Genomic DNA, 17,055 nt, shown 5'->3' with positions numbered 1-17,055 from the left:
TGACTGACAACTGTAGAGAGAAGGCAGAATGACTGACAACTGTAGAGAGAAGGCAGAATGACTGACAACTGTAGGGAGAAGGCAGAATGACTGACAACTGTAGAGAGAAGGCAGAATGACTGACAACTGTAGGGAGAAGGCAGAATGACTGACAACTGTAGAGAGAAGGCAGAATGACTGACAACTGTAGGGAGAAGGCAGAATGACTGACAACTGTAGAGAGAAGGCAGAATGACTGACAACTGTAGGGAGAAGGCAGAATGACTGACAACTGTAGAGAGAAGGCAGAATGGCCCAACTCGTGACCTCACAGACAGCCCTAGCCAATGAAAAGTAAGGACTTACTCTGCTCCCCCTCCCGCTTGGTTTTTGACCTCTCTCTTTGTGTTTACAACCAGGCAGTATTGCAGTTCTCTGTGGGGTCGGGATGTTTACACAGTGACCAGTCGTGTCGGACGAGACTCCAGCTCCACAGTGAGAAACAAAAGACAATCGTGATTGATGCGCCATGGAGGGCGGGAACGAAGTGGATCTGTCCAACAATAACATCAGTCCGCTGTGGAAGCGGCAATCAGCCAATCACACTGGTCCCAGCAAGCTAAAGGCCCGGCCCCTCAGCTACCAGATAGACAGACTCCACATGACTGACTTCCCCGTAGAGGACAACAAGTGCAGCTTTACCCTGAGTCAGCCTGCAGAGCGACTGGTGGCCACGCCGGGAGGAGGGACGGTCATTCTGAAGCACGTTCTCAACCAACCCACCAGGAGAACACGGGTTGTCAGGAGTATCAGCATTGGACATCTGTCCAAAGGACGTTTCTCTCTGTCCAAGTTCAAGTCGGAGGATAAGTTTTCGTCATTGGACAATAAGGCGTACCATGGTGGAAGTGTTGGTCAAATCGGTAACAAGGAGAAGGTGTGGTCAGACAAGCGGCCACGCGATGCCCTGAAGCGACTCTCCAGTCCGTTCACCCTCACCTCTCACAGAGACCAGATAGTGTTTGGAACAAGTTCCTCACTGCCGGACCCTGCCTCCTCCAGTCACCCCTCCCCCCCTGCCACCCCCAATAACAACCACCACCATAACCTGACCTCCTCTTCTTCCTATCACCCCTTAACCCCTCACCCTTCTCCCCCTAGTCTCCACACCCCTACCCCATCTCACAGCTCCACCTGCAGTATCTCCTCCCTCACCTCCACCTCCACCCCTTCTGACCCCCCCACACCCCGCAGCCCCTCCCCTGCTGACATGTCTGCCCCCTCCCTCTCTCCTCCTCCCTCCATTGTCCTCAGCACCCACAGTGCAGCTGCCCTGAAGATGGGCACACAGCAGCTGATCCCCAAAGGGCTGGCGTCCCTGAGCAAGGCCTCTCCTGCTGGGGTACAGAGCCAGGGCCTGGGGGGTCTGCTGGGCCTGGATCCTACCAAGCGGGCCCTACGAGCTGTCAGCATGGTGGAGACTGGATCCTTCTTCTCCACGGACGGAGGGGGAGAGGGGACAGACCAGGATGAGAGCCCTGGGAGTCTGAAAAGGGGGTTGAGGTCTACCTCGTACAGGAGGGCAGTGGTGAGTGGAGTGGAAATGGAAATACCATCTGTAGACCCAAAGACCCATCTCCTGTCCCAGTCTGTACTCAAAGGACTACAGGAGGCCAAGGAGACACCGACCAGCCCTGGGAAGAAGAACAAGGTAGGAACAGATGTATTTGTTTCATTCTTTTCCAGGAAATTGTCATAATACCGTTGTCTCCTTGCTTTGCCCGTTGTGCCTGGATATTACTGTCTCTTACCTTACAGTCACACAGCTTACTACCACTCATCTGCCTGATGGATTCATGTTTGATTTACTGTTCTCCTGAAGTTCACGTCAGGGACCCAAGTCCACAGCCAGCTTGAAGTTGGAACATTGTCAGGAGACGCTTGTGTTGAAGTCAGGCTAATGATTGCAATACACACTCACTCACTCACTCACTCACTCACTCACTCACTCACTCACTCACTCACTCACTCACTCACTCACTCACTCACTTCACTCACTTCACTTCACTCACTCACTCACTCACTCACCACTCACCACTCACTCACTCACTCACTTCACTCACTCACTCACTCACTCACTTCACTCACTCACTTCACTCACTCACTCACTCACTCACTTCACTCACTTCACTCACTTCACTCACTCACTCACTTCACTCACTCACTCACTTCACTCACTCACTTCACTCACTCACTCACACTCACTTCACTCACTCACTCACTCACACCACCACACCACCACTCACCACCTCCTCACTCACCACCACTCACCACTCACTCACTCACCACTCACTCACTCACTCACACACACACACACACACACACACACACACACACACACACACACACACACACACACACACACACACACACACTCTCTCTCTCTCCAGTCCACTGCTCTTTAATTAGACGGGGTCAGGTTGACAGGTCAGTGCAGAGGTCAGGGGTTGAGCGCAGGTGACAGGTGTGGGTGGAGACGGATAGACGTGGGTTAATTCCAAGGCGTTGTTAAGGTAACCAACTTGGTACAATAATGTCATTCATAACCAGATTTGGCTATTAAAGCATCTAGGATATTGTGATGACTATGCTCACAGTAACTGATCTAGTGACCAGTCTTATTTCTCAGTTCATAATGGTAATATAAGTCTGGCTCAGGGAGAGCTGATCCTAGGCCTGTTGTTAATAGTTGAAATGTCTTCTTGTCTCTCAGAGGCCGGATAAGAAGCCAGGGCTGATCACACAGAGGACTTTTGACAGGGAAGGTGAGTGTCACATCTCTGTCTTAGTTGTGTTTATCAACTCCTTATGACTGTCATTTTCTGTCCACATGTTTGAGGTCTTGCTCTCAATGGGGACTGTACTATTGTGATGCGCCCTCAACCAGTCTGCCTGTGGTGGGATCCACCCTCAACCTGTCTGTCTGTGGTGTGATCCAACCTGTCTGTCTGTGGTGTGACCCAACCTGTCTGTCTGTGGTGTGACCCAACCAGTCTGTCTGTGGTGTGATCCACCCTCAACCACACCCTCAACCTGTCTGTCTGTGGTGTGACCCAACCTGTCTGTCTGTGGTGTGATCCACCCTCAACCAGTCTGTCTGTGGTGAGATCCAACCTGTCTGTCTGTGGTGTGACCCAACCTGTCTGTCTGTGGTGTGATCCACCTCAACCAGTCTGTCTGTGGTGTGATGCGCCCTCAACCTGTCTGTCTGTGGTGGGATCCACCCTCAACCTGTCTGTCTGTGGTGTGACCCAACCTGTCTGTCTGTGGTGTGACCCAACCTGTCTGTCTGTGGTGTGACCCAACCTGTCTGTCTGTGGTGTGACTCAACCTTTCTGTCTTTCTGTCTGTGGTGTGACCCAACCTTTCTGTCTGTGGTGTGATCCAACCTGTCTGTCTGTGGTGTGACCCAACCTGTCTGTCTGTGGTGTGATCCAACCTGTCTGTCTGTGGTGTGACCCAACCTGTCTGTCTGTGGTGTGACCCAACCTGTCTGTCTGTGGTGTGACCCAACCTGTCTGTCTGTGGTGTGACCCAACCTGTCTGTCTGTGGTGTGACCCAACCTGTCTGTCTGTGGTGTGACCCAACCTGTCTGTCTGTGGTGTGCCCCAGAGGAGGAACTGTATCAGAACTACCAGGAGAAAGCTCTTCACAATGACTCTGATGAGGACCAGTCCAGAGAGCCCAAACCTGACGAGGGCATCGTGGTGCAGTACAGACCCATACGCACCTCGTGGAGCCAACTCAGTGTGGTGAGACGCACATTCACACACACAGACACAGTGGTGCTGTGCCTGTCTGCACATACAGTACAGACACACAGTGTCTGGTTGGGAGATGGAATGCCAGCGCTGGCCAGGATGTTGTCCCATCTGATCTGGCTTCAGTCCTGACCCATCCTCTACACTGTGTCTCTGTCTGTCTCTGTCTGTCTCTGTCTGTCTGTTTCTGTCTGTCTGTCTCTGTGTCTCTGTCTGTCTCTGTGTCTCTGTCTGTTTCTGTCTGTCTCTGTGTCTCTGTCTGTGTGTCTGTGTCTGTCTGTCTGTGTGTCTGTCTGTTTCTGGGGGGGGTGAGAGAGAAAATACAAAGATGGGAAGAGAAAGAAGGAAAATGTGGGGAGGGGGAGGGGAAGTGGGAGAGGGAGAGAGCAGGGAAGGGGTAGGGGAGGAGGGGAGGGGGAGAGAGAAGGGGGGAGCAGGGAAGGGGTAGAGGAAGAGAGGAGGGGAGGGGAGAGAGAAGGGGGAGAGCAGGGAAGGGGGAGGGGAAGAGAGGAGGGGGAGAGAGCAGGGAGAAAGATCTGGGCCAGCAGACTAGGAGCACCACCCGGCACGGCGCCAGCCTGCTGGTAATCACCAGGGAGTCTTCTCAATGGAAAAATGTGAAATATGTTTCCCCTAGAGAGCAGCGTGGCGACTCCGATTATGACATCATGTAATGCAGTGTGGGCCCAGGATGGCAGGATAGAGGGAGGGAGAGAAAGGAGGGAGGGAGAGAAAGGAGGGAGGGAGAGAAATGAGGGAGGGAGAGAAAGGAGGGAGGGAGAGGGAGGGGGAGAGAAAGGAGGGAGGGAGGGGGAGAGAAAGGAGGGAGGGAGGGAGGGGGAGAGAAAGGAGGGAGGGAGAGAAAGGAGGGAGGGAGGGGAGAGAAAGGAGGGAGGGAGAGAAAGGAGGGAGGGAGGGAGGGAGGGAGAGAAAGGAGGGAGGGAGGGAGGGAGGGGGAGAGAAAGGAGGGAGGGGAGAGGGAGGGAGGGGGAGAGGGGAGAAAGGAGGGAGGGAGGGAGAGGGGGAGAGGGAGGGAGGGGGATAAAGGAGGGGGAGAGGGAGGGAGAGAGAGGGAGGGAGGGGGAGAGGGATGGGGAGAGAGAGAGGGAGGGGGAGAAAGGAGGGGGAGAGGGAGGGAGGGGGAGAAAGGAGGGAGGGAGGGGGAGAAAGGAGGGGGAGAGGGAGGGAGGGGGATAAAGGAGGGGGAGAGGGATGGAGAGAGAGGGAGGGAGGGGGAGAGGGATGAGGGAGGGAGGGGGAGAGGGATGGGGAGGGGGAGAGGGATGAGGGGGAGAGGGATGGGGAGAGAGAGAGGGAGGGAGAGGGGGAGGGAGGGAGAGAAAGAAAGGAGGGGGACCAGTGCTGTTTTCCACTTAGGTGTTCTGTTCTCCTTGTTGATGTTTACTCTTATCTGGAGCAGCTTAATTAAGATGGTATGTCAGAGAGAGAGAGGGCGGGAGAGGGAGAGAGAGAAAGAGAGAGAGAGGGAGAGAAAGGAGGGGGACCAGTGCTGTTTTCCACTTAGGTGTTCTGTTCTCCTTGTTGATGTTTACTCTTATCTGGAGCAGCTTAATTAAGATGGTATGTCAGAGAGAGAGAGGGCAGGAGAGGGAGAGAGAGAAAGAGAGAGAGAGGGAGAGAAAGGAGGGGGACCAGTGCTGTTTTCCACTTAGGTGTTCTGTTCTCCTTGTTGATGTTTACTCTTATCTGGAGCAGCTTAATTAAAATGGTATGTCAGAGAGAGAGAGGGGGGAGGAGAGGGAAAGAGAGAGAGAGGGAGAGAAAGGAGGGGGACCAGTGCTGTTTTCCACTTAGGTGTTCTGTTCTCCTTGTTGATGTTTACTCTTATCTGGAGCAGCTTAATTAAGATGGTATGTCAGAGAGAGAGAGGGCGGGAGAGAGAGAGAGAGGGGAGGGATGGGGAGAGAGAGGGATGGGGGAGGGGAGAGAGGGGGAGAGAGAGGGAGAGGAGGGAGGGAGAGAGAGGGAGAGGGAGGGAGAGAGAGAGAGAGAGAGAGAGAGGGAGAGAGAGAGGGAGAGAGAGAGGGAGAGAGAGGGATGGGGAGAGAGAGGGATGGGGGAGGGGAGAGAGAGGAGGGAGAGAGAGAGGGAGAGAGGGGGAGGGGAGATGAGAGAAGGGGATGGAGGAGGGGGAGAGAGGGGGATGGGGAGAGGGAGGGGAGAGAGGGGAGAGAGGGAGAGAGAGGGGGAGAGAGAGGGGGAGGGGGAGATGAGAGAAGGGGGGGAGAGGAGGGGGAGAGAGGGGGGATGGGGAGAGGGAGGGAGAGAGAGGGGAGAGAGGGAGAGAGAGGGGGAGAGAGAGGGGGAGAGGGGAGATGAGAGGAGGGGGGGAGAGAGGGGGGGGGATGGGGAGAGGGAGGGAGAGAGGGGGAGGGGGAGAGAGAGGGAGAGAGGGGGGAGGGGAGAGAGGGAGAGAGAGAGGGGGGAGGGAGAGAGAGGGAGAGAGGGGGAGAGGGGGGGAGAGAGGGGGGAGGGGGGGAGGGGGAGGGGAGAGAGGGAGAGAGGGGGAGGGAGAGAGGGGGGGGGGGAGGGAGGAGGGGAGAGAGAGGGGGGGGGGGAGAGAGAGATGCACAGATAGACATGGAGACATTGTTTCTGATGTTGCTCTGTAGACGGTAGAGGACACGTAGTTCTGATAGCGATATTCACACTGATCCAGTTGTTCCCAGTGTTGTAAAGAGAGGAGGGGAAGTAAAGGAGGATAAAGAGGTAGACCACACCACTAATCTGTCCCTGTCCTGTCCCTTTCCCTGTCCTGCCCCTGTCCTGTCCTGTCCTGTCCTGTCCTGTCCTGTCCTGTCCTGTCCTGTCCCTGTCCTGCCCCTGTCCTGTCCTGCCCCTGTCCTGCCCCTGTCCTGTCCTGCCCCTGTCCTGCCCCTGTCCTGTGAACAGCTGTTTATACTGTGAACAGGGCAGGCTGTAGTGGTTTATAGTACTAGATAACTAACTAGATACTAAATTAACAAACCAAATGCAGAACAGCAGAGCATTTTGAACATTTTAGAAAGTTAACTTACTGGTTACAAGATATCAACACCAGGTTTGTGGGTTCGATTCCCGTAGGGGACCAGTACGAACTTATATGAAAATGTATGTGATTACTACGGTAAGTCTCTCTGGATAAGAGGCTCTGCAGAATAAAGTTTCCAGTAACATCTGTAGGGTAGGACTATTCTGTTTCCTAGAAGTTTCTAGTTTCCAGTAATTGTGACATCTGTAGGGTAGGACTGTTCTCTGTTTCCTAGAAGTTTCCAGTAACAGTAGGGACAGGAGGAAGTGGTATATATCTAAGAGTGTTGACACCATACTCTTGGATGAGAGGTTTAAACCCCCCCCAGGTTAAGGATAGGACAGGGGAGGGTAAGATGATGCCTACAGCCAACCTCTTACCCCAAGCACTCCCTGTTGACCGAAAACCGAGTTTCGGTTGTCACAGTTACACCTGTCTCACTGTGTTCTCAGGGAAAGTCCAAAAGCAGGGCGAAGTTCAGTTGTGGGAAGGTGTTTACTAGGACACTAAAGATGTGCGAGACCGTAAAGACAGTAGATACATAGCAGTTGATTGCCCTTATTAAAGGGAAATTGTCTTGCAAATTAAAACAAGCTTGGCAAGCTTTTGGCTGTGTGTGCGCGTGTGTAAAAGTGTAACATCTGCTGGGCCATGAGGTTGTTGAGGACACTGATATTGTCCCAACCTGTCAGGAACACAAAGATGGCTCCTTTGTGTGTGTGTGTGTGTGTGTGTGTATGTGTGTGTGTGTGTGTGTGTGTGCCCCTAGTCTGGATGTGTACGGTCTCCATTAGGGTTTGTTACAATAGCAGTATCGTGATACTGAGTTATCATGGCAAGGACAAAACATGAAGCAGACTACAGCCTGATGTTACAAACAAACAACCTGATGTTACAAACAAACAGTCCTGATGTTACAAACAAACAACCTGATGTTACAAACAAACAACCTGATGTTACAAACAAACAACCTGATGTTACAAACAAACAGCCTGATGTTACAAACAAACAGTCCTGATGTTACAAACAAACAGCCTGATGTTACAAACAAACAGCCTGATGTTACAAACAAACAGTCCTGATGTTACAAACAAACAGCCTGATGTTACAAACAAACAGTCCTGATGTTACAAACAAACAGTCCTGATGTTACAAACAAACAGTCCAGAAACAAACAGCCTGTGTATTTTCCTAAACACACCACAGCTGTTACATACAGTGAGGTTTTTAAAACAAACAGACAAACAAACAAACAGTCCTGATTTAGACAAACAGCCTTTGTATTTCTGTCCTGGTGGCAAACAAACAGGATGTCTGATAAAACAAACAGCCTTCAAACAAACAGTCCTGATGTTACAAACAAACAGCCTGATGTTACAAACAAACAGTCCTGATGTTACAAACAAACAGTCCTGATGTTGTCACCCAGAAACATGTGTATTTTCCTAAACTACACCAGTAGGTTTTTAACAACCAAAGGTTTAGACCAGCTTTGTATTTCTGTCTGGTGGCAAAGGTGTCTTAACCATTCAGAGTTAATGCCTGACCTTAACCATTCAGAGTTGATGCCTGACCTTAACCATTCAGAGTTGATGCCTGACCTTAACCATTCAGAGTTGATGCCTGACCTTAACCATTCAGAGTTGATGCCTGACCTTAACCATTCAGAGTTGATGCCTGACCTTAACCATTCAGAGTTGATGCCTGACCTTAACCATTCAGAGTTGATGCCTGACCTTAACCATTCAGAGTTGATGCCTGACCTTAACCCTAACCTTGAAAATCCCTAACCAAAGCAGACATTTTGAATCTCTTTGGTGTTATTGAGATACATTCTGCTGTTCAGAACGCTGGTGTGGCTCTGCCTGTGACCCGTGAAAAACACTAGTGTGGATAATATTAGATACTATGACACTGTGGGAGTTAACCTCAGCAGGCTGAGGGGTGTAGATATTATGACACTGTGGGAGTTACCCTCAGCGGGCTGAGGGGTGTAGATATTATGACACTGTGGGAGTTAACCTCAGCAGGCTGAGGGGTGTAGATATTATGACACTGTGGGAGTTACCCTCAGCGGGCTGAGGGGTGTAGATATTATGACACTTTTATTTATTTATTTATTTTATATTTATTTAACCTTTATTTAACCAGGTAGGCAAATTGAGAACAAGTTCTCATTTACAATTGCGACCTGGCCAAGATAAAGCAAAGCAGTTCAACAGATACAACGACACAGAGTTACACATGGAGTAAAACAAACATACAGTCAATAATACAGTATAAATAAGTCTATATACAATGTGAGCAAATGAGGTGAGAAGGGAGGTAAAGGCAAAAAAGGCCATGGTGGCAAAGTAAATACAATATAGCAAGTAAAACACTGGAATGGTAGTTTTGCAATGGAAGAATGTGCAAAGTAGAAATAAAAATAATGGGGTGCAAAGGAGCAAAATAAAAAAAATTAAAAAAATTAAATACAGTTGGGAAAGAGGTAGTTGTTTGGGCTAAATTATAGGTGGGCTATGTACAGGTGCAGTAATCTGTGAGCTGCTCTGACAGTTGGTGCTTAAAGCTAGTGAGGGAGATAAGGGTTTCCAGTTTCAGAGATTTTTGTAGTTCGTTCCAGTCATTGGCAGCAGAGAACTGTAAGGAGAGGCGGCCAAAGAAAGAATTGGTTTTGGGGGTGACTAGAGAGATATACCTGCTGGAGCGTGTGCTACAGGTGGGAGATGCTATGGTGACCAGCGAGCTGAGATAAGGGGGACTTTACCTAGCAGGGTCTTGTAGATGACATGGAGCCAGTGGGTTTGGCGACGAGTATGAAGCGAGGGCCAGCCAACGAGAGCGTACAGGTCGCAATGGTGGGTAGTATATGGGGCTTTGGTGACAAAACGGATTGCACTGTGATAGACTGCATCCAATTTGTTGAGTAGGGTATTGGAGGCTATTTTGTAAATGACATCGCCAAAGTCGAGGATTGGTAGGATGGTCAGTTTTACAAGGGTATGTTTGGCAGCATGAGTGAAGGATGCTTTGTTGCGAAATAGGAAGCCAATTCTAGATTTAACTTTGGATTGGAGATGTTTGATATGGGTCTGGAAGGAGAGTTTACAGTCTAACCAGACACCTAAGTATTTGTAGTTGTCCACGTATTCTAAGTCAGAGCCGTCCAGAGTAGTGATGTTGGACAGGCGGGTAGGTGCAGGTAGCGATCGGTTGAAGAGCATGCATTTAGTTTTACTTGTATTTAAGAGCAATTGGAGGCCACGGAAGGAGAGTTGAATGGCATTGAAGCTCGCCTGGAGGGTTGTTAACACAGTGTCCAAAGAAGGGCCGGAAGTATACAGAATGGTGCCGTCTGCGTAGAGGTGGATCAGAGACTCACCAGCAGCAAGAGCGACCTCATTGATGTATACAGAGAAGAGAGTCGGTCCAAGAATTGAACCCTGTGGCACCCCCATAGAGACTGCCAGAGGTCCGGACAGCAGACCCTCCGATTTGACACACTGAACTCTATCAGAGAAGTAGTTGGTGAACCAGGCGAGGCAATCATTTGAGAAACCAAGGCTGTCGAGTCTGCCGATGAGGATGTGGTGATTGACAGAGTCGAAAGCCTTGGCCAGATCAATGAATACGGCTGCACAGTAATGTTTCTTATCGATGGCGGTTAAGATATCGTTTAGGACCTTGAGCGTGGCTGAGGTGCACCCATGACCAGCACTGTGGGAGTTACCCTCAGCAGGCTGAGGGGTGTAGATATTATGACACTGTGGGAGTTAACCTCAGCAGGCTGAGGGGTGTAGATATTATGACACTGTGGGAGTTAACCTCAGCAGGCTGAGGGGTGTAGATATTATGACACTGTGGGAGTTAACCTCAGCAGGCTGAGGGGTGTAGATATTATTACACTGTGGGAGTTAACCTCAGCAGGCTGAGGGGTGTAGATATTATGACACTGTGGGAGTTACCCTCAGCAGGCTGAGGGGTGTAGATATTATGACACTGTGGGAGTTACCCTCAGCAGGCTGAGGGGTGTAGATATTATGACACTGTGGGAGTTACCCTCAGCAGGCTGAGAGGTGTAGATATTATGACACTGTGGGAGTTAACCTCAGCAGGCTGAGGGGTGTAGATATTATGACACTGTGGGAGTTAACCTCAGCAGGCTGAGGGGTGTAGATATTATGACACTGTGGGAGTTAACCTCAGCAGGCTGAGGGGTGTAGATATTATGACACTGTGGGAGTTAACCTCAGCAGGCTGAGGGGTGTAGATATTGTGACACTGTGGGAGTTAACCTCAGCAGGCTGAGGGGTGTAGATATTATGACACTGTGGGAGTTAACCTCAGCAGGCTGAGGGGTGTAGATATTATGACACTGTGGGAGTTAACCTCAGCAGGCTGAGGGGTGTAGATATTATGACACTGTGGGAGTTAACCTCAGCAGGCTGAGGGGTGTAGATATTATGACACTGTGGGAGTTAACCTCAGCAGGCTGAGGGGTGTAGATGTATTGTAGATATTTTGACACAGTGAGAGTTAACCTCAGCAGGCTGAGGGGTGTAGATATTATGACACTGTGGGAGTTAACCTCAGCAGGCTGAGGGGTGTAGATATTATGACACTGTGGGAGTTAACCTCAGCAGGCTGAGGGGTGTAGATATTATGACACTGTGGGAGTTAACCTCAGCAGGCTGAGGGGTGTAGATATTATGACACTGTGGGAGTTAACCTCAGCAGGCTGAGGGGTGTAGATATTATGACACTGTGGGAGTTAACCTCAGCAGGCTGAGGGGTGTAGATATTGTGACACTGTGGGAGTTAACCTCAGCAGGCTGAGGGGTGTAGATATTATGACACTGTGGGAGTTAACCTCAGCAGGCTGAGGGGTGTAGATATTATGACACTGTGGGAGTTAACCTCAGCAGGCTGAGGGGTGTAGATATTATGACACTGTGGGAGTTAACCTCAGCAGGCTGAGGGGTGTAGATGTATTGTAGATATTTTGACACAGTGAGAGTTAACCTCAGCAGGCTGAGGGGTGTAGATATTATGACACTGTGGGAGTTAACCTCAGCAGGCTGAGGGTGTAGATATTATGACACTGTGGGAGTTAACCTCAGCAGGCTGAGGGGTGTAGATATTATGACACAGTGAGAGTTAACCTCAGCAGGCTGAGGGGTGTAGATATTATGACACTGTGGGAGTTAACCTCAGCAGGCTGAGGGGTGTAGATATTATGACACTGTGGGAGTTAACCTCAGCAGGCTGAGGGGTGTAGATATTATGACACTGTGGGAGTTAACCTCAGCAGGCTGAGGGGTGTAGATATTATGACACTGTGGGAGTTAACCTCAGCAGGCTGAGGGGTGTAGATATTATGACACTGTGGGAGTTAACCTCAGCAGGCTGAGGGGTGTAGATGTATTGTAGATATTTTGACACAGTGAGAGTTAACCTCAGCAGGCTGAGGGGTGTAGATATTATGACACTGTGGGAGTTAACCTCAGCAGGCTGAGGGGTGGATATTATGACACTGTGGGAGTTAACCTCAGCAGGCTGAGGGGTGTAGATATTATGACACTGTGGGAGTTAACCTCAGCAGGCTGAGGGGTGTAGATATTATGACACTGTGGGAGTTAACCTCAGCAGGCTGAGGGGTGTAGATGTATTGTAGATATTTTGACACTGTGGGAGTTAACCTCAGCAGGCTGAGGGGTGTAGATGTATTGTAGATATTTTGACACAGTGAGTTAACCTCAGCAGGCTGAGGGGTGTAGATATTATGACACTGTGGGAGTTAACCTCAGCAGGCTGAGGGGTGTAGATATTATGACACTGTGGGAGTTAACCTCAGCAGGCTGAGGGGTGTAGATATTATGACACTGTGGGAGTTAACCTCAGCAGGCTGAGGGGTGTAGATGTATTGTAGATATTTTGACACTGTGGGAGTTAACCTCAGCAGGCTGAGGGGTGTGTGTGGGGGGGTAGCTCCAGGTAGCTCCTGTTTTACAGTGGGTTAAACCTTAGGGACCCACTGTTTAATTCAAATACACATACACACACACAACCATGCATACTCCTACACGTCCGTCTGATACCAAGGAGTCCTGGATTTAGGATGAGATGTTCATGGTGACAGAATCCTCCACAACAACACTGAGATCTGAACACAACTACATCAGAGGCCGTCACTGGCTCAGTTTACCTGTCAGTCCATGTCCACCTGAGCTCTACTCCAGTCACTGGCTCAGTTTACCTGTCAGTCCGTGTCCACCTGAGCTCTACTCCAGCCACTGGCTCAGTTTACCTGTCAGTACGTGTCCACCTGAGCTCTACTCCAGCCACTGGCTCAGTTTACCTGTCAGTCCATGTCCACCTGAGCTCTACTCCAGCCACTGGCTCAGTTTACCTGTCAGTCCATGTCCACCTGAGCTCTACTCCAGTCACTGGCTCAGTTTACCTGTCAGTCCGTGTCCACCTGAGCTCTACTCCAGCCACTGGCTCAGTTTACCTGTCAGTCCGTGTCCACCTGAGCTCTACTCCAGTCACTGGCTCAGTTTACCTGTCAGTCCGTGTCCACCTGAGCTCTACTCCAGCCACTGGCTCAGTTTACCTGTCAGTCCGAGTCCACCTGAGCTCTACTCCAGTCACTGGCTCAATTTACCTGTCAGTGCGTGTCCACCTGAGCTCTACTCCAGCCACTGGCTCAGTTTACCTGTCAGTCCGTGTCCACCTGAGCTCTACTCCAGCCACTGGCTCAGTTTACCTGTCAGTCCGTGTCCACCTGAGCTCTACTCCAGCCACTGGCTCAGTTTACCTGTCAGTCCATGTCTACCTGAGCTCTACTCCAGTCACTGGCTCAGTTTACCTGTCAGTCCGTGTCCACCTGAGCTCTACTCCAGCCACTGGCTCAGTTTACCTGTCAGTCCGAGTCCACCTGAGCTCTACTCCAGCCACTGGCTCAGTTTACCTGTCAGTCCGAGTCCACCTGAGCTCTACTCCAGTCACTGGCTCAATGTACCTGTCAGTCCATGTCCACCTGAGCTCTACTCCAGCCACTGGCTCAGTTTACCTGTCAGTCCGTGTCCACCTGAGCTCTACTCCAGCCACTGGCTCAGTTTACCTGTCAGTCCGTGTCCACCTGAGCTCTACTCCAGCCACTGGCTCAGTTTACCTGTCAGTCCGTGTCCACCTGAGCTCTACTCCAGCCACTGGCTCAGTTTACCTGTCAGTCCATGTCCACCTGAGCTCTACTCCAGTCACTGTCTCAGTTTACCTGTCAGTCCATGTCCACCTGAGCTCTACTCCAGCCACTGGCTCAGTTTACCTGTCAGTCCATGTCCACCTGAGCTCTACTCCAGCCACTGGCTCAGTTTACCTGTCAGTCCAGTCCACCTGAGCTCTACTCCAGCCACTGGCTCAGTTTACCTGTCAGTCCGAGTCCACCTGAGCTCTACTCCAGTCACTGGCTCAATGTACCTGTCAGTCCATGTCCACCTGAGCTCTACTCCAGCCACTGGCTCAGTTTACCTGTCAGTCCGTGTCCACCTGAGCTCTACTCCAGCCACTGGCTCAGTTTACCTGTCAGTCCGTGTCCACCTGAGCTCTACTCCAGCCATTGGCTCAGTTTACCTGTCAGTCCGTGTCCACCTGAGCTCTACTCCAGCCACTGGCTCAGTTTACCTGTCAGTCCATGTCCACCTGAGCTCTACTCCAGTCACTGTCTCAGTTTACCTGTCAGTCCATGTCCACCTGAGCTCTACTCCAGCCACTGGCTCAGTTTACCTGTCAGTCCATGTCCACCTGAGCTCTACTCCAGCCACTGGTTCTCAGTTTACCTGTCAGTCCATGTCCACCTGAGCTCTACTCCAGTCACTGGCTCAGTTTACCTGTCAGTCCATGTCCACCTGAGCTCTACTCCAGTCACTGGCTCAGTTTACCTGTCAGTCCATGTCCACCTGAGCTCTACTCCAGTCACTGGCTCAGTTTACCTGTCAGTCCATGTCCACCTGAGCTCTACTCCAGCCACTGGCTCAGTTTACCTGTCAGTCCATGTCCACCTGAGCTCTACTCCAGTCATTGGCTCAGTTTACCTGTCAGTCCATGTCCACCTGAGCTCTACTCCAGCCACTGGCTCAGTTTACCTGTCAGTCCGTGTCCACCTGAGCTCTACTCCAGCCACTGGCTCAGTTTACCTGTCAGTCCGTGTCCACCTGAGCTCTACTCCAGCCACTGGTTCAGTTTACCTGTCAGTCCATGTCCACCTGAGCTCTACTCCAGCCACTGGCTCAGTTTACCTGTCAGTCCATGTCCACCTGAGCTCTACTCCAGCCACTGGCTCAGTTTACCTGTCAGTCCATGTCCACCTGAGCTCTACTCCAGTCACTGGCTCAGTTTACCTGTCAGTCCATGTCCACCTGAGCTCTACTCCAGTCACTGGCTCAGTTTACATGTCAGTCCGTGTCCACCTGAGCTCTACTCCAGTCACTGGCTCAGTTTACATGTCAGTCCGTGTCCACCTGAGCTCTACTCCAGTCACTGGCTCAGTTTACCTGTCAGTCCGTGTCCACCTGAGCTCTACTCCAGTCACTGACTCAGTTTACCTGTCAGTCCGTGTCCACCTGAGCTCTACTCCAGTCCGGTTGCACAGGTTGTTGAGTTCTGGCCAATCTGACCAGACTCCAAAGCCCGTAGCACGAGTGTCTCTAATTTTCCATTGGCCTTCCTCCTGAAGCCCAGGAAGTTGTCCTCGGTGTCCCTGACCAGTGGAACCTTCTTCCTGAAACCCAGGAAGTTGTCCTCCGTGTCCCTGACCAGTGGAACCTTCTTCCTGAAACCCAGGAAGTTGTCCTCGGTGTCCCTGACCAGTGGAACCTTCTTCCTGAAGCCCAGGAAGTTGTCCTCGGTGTCCCTGACCAGTGGAACCTTCTTCCTGAAACCCAGGAAATTGTCCTCGGTGTCCCTGACCAGTGGAACCTTCCTCCTGAAGCCCAGGAAGTTGGTCCAGAAGAAGGGAGGCTCTGGCTAACTCCCTGACTGTCACATCGTCACTGTTGAGCATGTTCAGTGTAAATCCACTCAACATTCTGGACAGCTAAACCCCCATCTCTTTGGCTCAGGAAGACATCACGTGTGGTGTCACACGGGAAACAACCACTTTCTTACCACTTGAACAGTTCTGTTATTAATTTCCCTCAGAACCTTCTCTGGGACATCTGGCACATTGGCAAGCAGATGTTGAATCGTTGCTAGGACACCTGTCTCAGAGAAAGACCCCTGGGTCGGAGAGTTGGGCTGAACACACAGTAGCTTTCATTTCTCTAAAAGAAGACCCCTAGGTCTGAGAGTTGGGCTGAACACACAGTAGCTTTCATTTCTCTAAAAACGGACCCCTGGGTCTGAGAGTTGGGCTGAACACACAGTAGCTTTCATTTCTCTAAAAGCGGACCCCTAGGTCTGAGAGTTGGGCTGAACACACAGTAGCTTTCATTTCTCTAAAAGAAGACCCCTAGGTCTGAGAGTTGGGCTGAACACACAGTAGCTTTCATTTCTCTAAAAACGGACCCCTAGGTCTGAGAGTTGGGCTGAACACACAGTAGCTTTCATTTCTCTAAAAGAAGACCCCTAGGTCGGAGAGTTGGGCTGAACACACAGTAGCTTTAATTTCTCTAAAAGCGGACCCTGGGTCTGAGAGTTGGGCTGAACACACAGTAGCTTTCATTTCTCTAAAAGCGGACCCCTGGGTCTGAGAGTTGGGCTGAACACACAGTAGCTTTCATTTCTCTAAAAACGGACCCCTGGGTCTGAGAGTTGGGCTGAACACACAGTAGCTTTCATTTCTCTAAAAGCGGACCCCTAGGTCTGAGAGTTGGGACTACCTGTGATGGATACCGATAGAGACAACCTTGACGGACACAGAGGTCTGCCTCACCTCTAAACAATTCCTCTCATTCCTTAAGGTACAGCATGTACCTGGTTGTGTGTAAGTGGTGGCATGTAGCCATTAGACTTGTTAGAGATGTTGTGTTGTTAGAGATGTTGTGTTGTTAGAGATGTTGTGTTGTTAGAGATGGTGTGTTGTTAGAGATGGTGTGTTGTTAGAGATGGTGTGTTGTTAGAGATGGTGTGTCGTTAGAGATGGTGTGTCGTTAGAGATGGTGTGTCGTTAGAGATGGTGTGTCGTTAGAGATGGTTGTGTTAGAGATGGTGTGTTTAGAGAT

The 17,055-nt window shown here is 50.7% G+C and overlaps 1 protein-coding gene across 2 annotated transcripts in view; it reads left to right on the top strand.

Annotated features, from left to right (window-relative positions):
* The window catches only part of LOC112267326 (rho guanine nucleotide exchange factor 26), a 100,882-nt gene that overhangs the window by 10,547 nt on the left and 73,280 nt on the right, over positions 1 to 17,055 (top strand). Inside the window, exons 2-4 of one of the 2 annotated variants that reach the window (XM_042297692.1) lie at positions 403 to 1,690; positions 2,753 to 2,804; positions 3,653 to 3,792. In XM_042297692.1, the coding sequence (XP_042153626.1) occupies positions 509 to 1,690; positions 2,753 to 2,804; positions 3,653 to 3,792 (1,374 nt within the window). In that variant the 5' untranslated portion in view covers positions 403 to 508. Of the gene's footprint in view, positions 1 to 398; positions 1,691 to 2,752; positions 2,805 to 3,652; positions 3,793 to 17,055 lie in introns of both variants that reach the window. The other variant, XM_042297691.1, reaches the window with a different exon arrangement.

The sequence above is a fragment of the Oncorhynchus tshawytscha genome, linkage group LG14 (genome assembly GCF_018296145.1).
Source record: "Oncorhynchus tshawytscha isolate Ot180627B linkage group LG14, Otsh_v2.0, whole genome shotgun sequence".
Lineage (NCBI taxonomy): Eukaryota > Metazoa > Chordata > Actinopteri > Salmoniformes > Salmonidae > Oncorhynchus > Oncorhynchus tshawytscha.
This window is presented reverse-complemented; position numbering and strand designations above follow the sequence as displayed.